Here is a 2888-nt window from a genome sequence, read left to right as displayed (position 1 = left end):
TGAAACGCATCGGAGAGAATCGAAAAAATAAGAGGTTCATCGATCGACAACAAATCGGAGGAAAGCGTCTCCAATGAACCGGTTATTGAATTCAGAATCCATTTAAGACTCAGAACTCTCACTCTCACAGTCAGGGCCACTAGCCCTCTAAGATATACGAGTCGTATATCGTACGTCGTATAAGATGCAAACAAAATAGAAAGCAAACGAATAAGAGAGCGAATTAGTCGCTCTAGGCTCTGTCAATCATCTTTTTACTGTTGGTGTTACATCGTTGACGAGAAAGAATGAACGAGCCCCACTAGTTATAGTAACGTAGATAGTAACCACGAGCATTAAAAGCACGAAGTTGACAGAATCGCTGCACAACGATGGCTGTATACAAAAAGCGGCTTCAAAAAGCAAAATCTGCTAAGCAAACTTCGAAAAGTGTTGAATCAAGAAGCCTCCTAGATTTAATAGAGAGATTAGCAGAAGCTACCAAACTGCACAACCTCATCTCCGTTGAGGGCACCGTTAACCACAGAGACGATACCAGTAGAAATAGTGGTTATCCCGCCTATAATGACCACGGTACCAAGCAGTAAGACAAGTATACTCATACGCCCTGTCTTTGCTATGAGCCTTGCCACTATGGTCTTGCCCAGAAGAGCTCCAATAAAAGGCATGACAACGATCCACAAGTCCGAGGCAGGAGGGAAGTAACCACCCAATGCAAATGACAGAGCCGTACCTGAAGAAACGTGGCGAGCAGTGAGGTTCGTCTTCACAGCTGAGCTTCTAACTTACTGGTGCTTGTAGCGAAAATGACTATCGAGGTAGTGGCTGTAGCCTGCTTAGGATCAAGCCCGAGCGAAAGGACAACGGGAATCATGAAGAGCCCTCCACTTATCCCGACAATAGAGGATATCAGACCGATAACTGACAAGAATGGTTATCGCCTATGGATCTCGGCGTTCGATTTCTTTCAATGAAATCGAATGCTAAAACCAAGCCTCACTCTTACCAATCATGCTAGTCATTAGGACTAGGCCAACTCTGGCAGTTTCGGCAGTACGTTTAGCAACCACGTAGCCAGTAGGGATAAGGAGGAGTATAAGAGCTTGCAGCGCGGCAAGACCCCAAAAAGCCTCTTCACAAAAAGGGACTCCAATCACACCTGAGGGAGTAGCTGCTACATCATCCTGCTGCTCATCACACAAGCTGGGACTCAAGTCGAATACTACTTGGAGTGGATGAGTTCCTGTAAGAAGCGGGAAAATGAGGCACACTGCCCATATCAGAGCAGCGATACTCGTGTAGGCAGCAAGCTTCTTCATGTTCGGCATTCTCAGAAGAGACGGGACCTCTACAGTAACCTCCGATGATCGACTCATGTCGGTAGAATCTCCATCAACGGCTCTCCGCTTAGCCCCATTCTCAGCTTTCCACAGCCTGATTCCTTTCCGGTAGGCCATGAAGCTTCCCAGACAGACGAAACAGAAATACAGAATAAGGATGAATAGTGATGGGAGCCAGGAGTAGAGGTAAACGCCTATGAGGGAACCGATGACAGTGCAGGGCAGAGTGAGGATAACAAAGGGCCACACGATGAGGGCTTTAGGATCATTCCTAGCGGAGTACTGCTCAAAGCAATTGAAGAGAGTCTGAGAGGATAAGATCAGCACTGGTGCCAAAAGTTATCCAGACCTACAGCAGCCAATGATGCTGAGGCAATTAATGCCTGGCTCAGTGCTGTTGACTCCTTCAGTTGCAAGCCACCAATTAGGCGGAGTACTGGAACGAAGAGGACGCCACCACCGATGCCAGAGGGCATACAGAGCAGTGCTATGATGAGGAGAAGGGGAGCAACCCCGCCAATGTTCTCGATTGACGGAGATGCCATGTTAACGACACAGTAAATCCCTACATGGGGCAACGACGACGGCTCCACAACATGCTGCTTACTTGAGGGTATCCCTATCAATGAATAATAGTGATACTAACTACAATGGATCTATTATCAATACCATATGTCGATGGTTCCTACATGATCACGCGAGGGAAGCACGCGTACCCATGCGTACGCATGGGTACGCATGGGGTGAGTCGCTTTTCCGCATATCGCTCCGCTCACACGCGCGTGTGAGCGGAGCGATCGACGCCAAACTCGTAGTGAAAGCCTGTAACGGGTTCGACTGGATGTGGTGTACCACCACTAGTGGTGGAGCACACGAACTGGATAACACAATTACTAAGATGTGGATCGCCCTGGGCGATCCAATGAATAACGCAATTCCAGGCATACGTTCCCTAGAGACGAGCATCAGAAGTCGCGGAAAACATCTACCGAGCTGCTCGTGAAGGACTCATCGCTGACGTCTGTATCCCACAGATCAGCTCCCAAGTCGTGGTCCCATTCAGGTGGGGGCATATCGTCGGTTATGCCGGTGAAATAAGGATGGCTCAGTGTCGCGTCCCAGTCAGTGAGCCGCTGTGATGGATCTGGCTGTAACAGTTTATCCACCAAGTCGATCAGCTCACGTGATGGATGGAAGCCAGAAGCCCAGTGTATTGTACTTGGACTGCCTGACCACAGTCACTGCTATTCCACGTCCGTGCTTTTCTCAATTGACATGCACTGGTCTGGTTGCTATCATTCAAACGATATGAACTTCAGTAGATTCCCTCATTTCTGTCCACTATTACCTCTTGAGAGATCGAAGAGGTCGCCGATATCACCATCCCTGTACCCGAACGGCGGCTTGCCAGTAAGCATCTCTATCAAAAGGATACCCAACGTCCAGAAGTCCACAGCGTACCCATACCCGCACGTGGTCGCCACCCGAGCATCGTGGTCGATGCCAGGAAAGTGCCCGTACCTGCCTCAGAGTCTTCTGATGGTGAGA

General features: G+C 48.9%; 2 protein-coding genes across 2 annotated transcripts in view; both read right to left on the bottom strand.

The window, feature by feature from the left end:
• Positions 1–467: 467 nt before the first annotated feature.
• On the bottom strand, positions 468–1885 carry Pmar_PMAR003426 (conserved hypothetical protein; the record flags this gene model as incomplete). The annotated part of the gene is made up of 4 exons (XM_002784125.1): positions 468–733; positions 790–921; positions 1007–1646; positions 1694–1885. 4 exons carry the CDS (start codon positions 1883–1885, stop codon positions 468–470), a joined length of 1230 nt encoding a protein of 409 aa, XP_002784171.1.
• A 420-nt stretch (positions 1886–2305) lies between these two features.
• The window catches only part of Pmar_PMAR003425 (cgmp-dependent protein kinase, putative), a gene marked incomplete at both ends in the record, with an annotated part of 1295 nt that continues 712 nt past the window's right edge, over positions 2306–2888 (bottom strand). The window contains 2 exons of the mRNA XM_002784124.1: positions 2306–2568; positions 2689–2861. Of these exons, the coding sequence (XP_002784170.1) occupies positions 2306–2568; positions 2689–2861 (436 nt within the window). The remainder of the gene's footprint in view (positions 2569–2688; positions 2862–2888) is intronic.

The sequence above is a fragment of the Perkinsus marinus genome, assembly GCF_000006405.1.
Source record: "Perkinsus marinus ATCC 50983 genomic scaffold scf_1104296935302, whole genome shotgun sequence".
Taxonomy (NCBI): Eukaryota; Perkinsozoa; order Perkinsida; family Perkinsidae; genus Perkinsus; species Perkinsus marinus.
The sequence above is the reverse complement of the archived record's forward strand: the minus strand, read 5'-3'. Positions and strand labels throughout refer to the sequence as shown.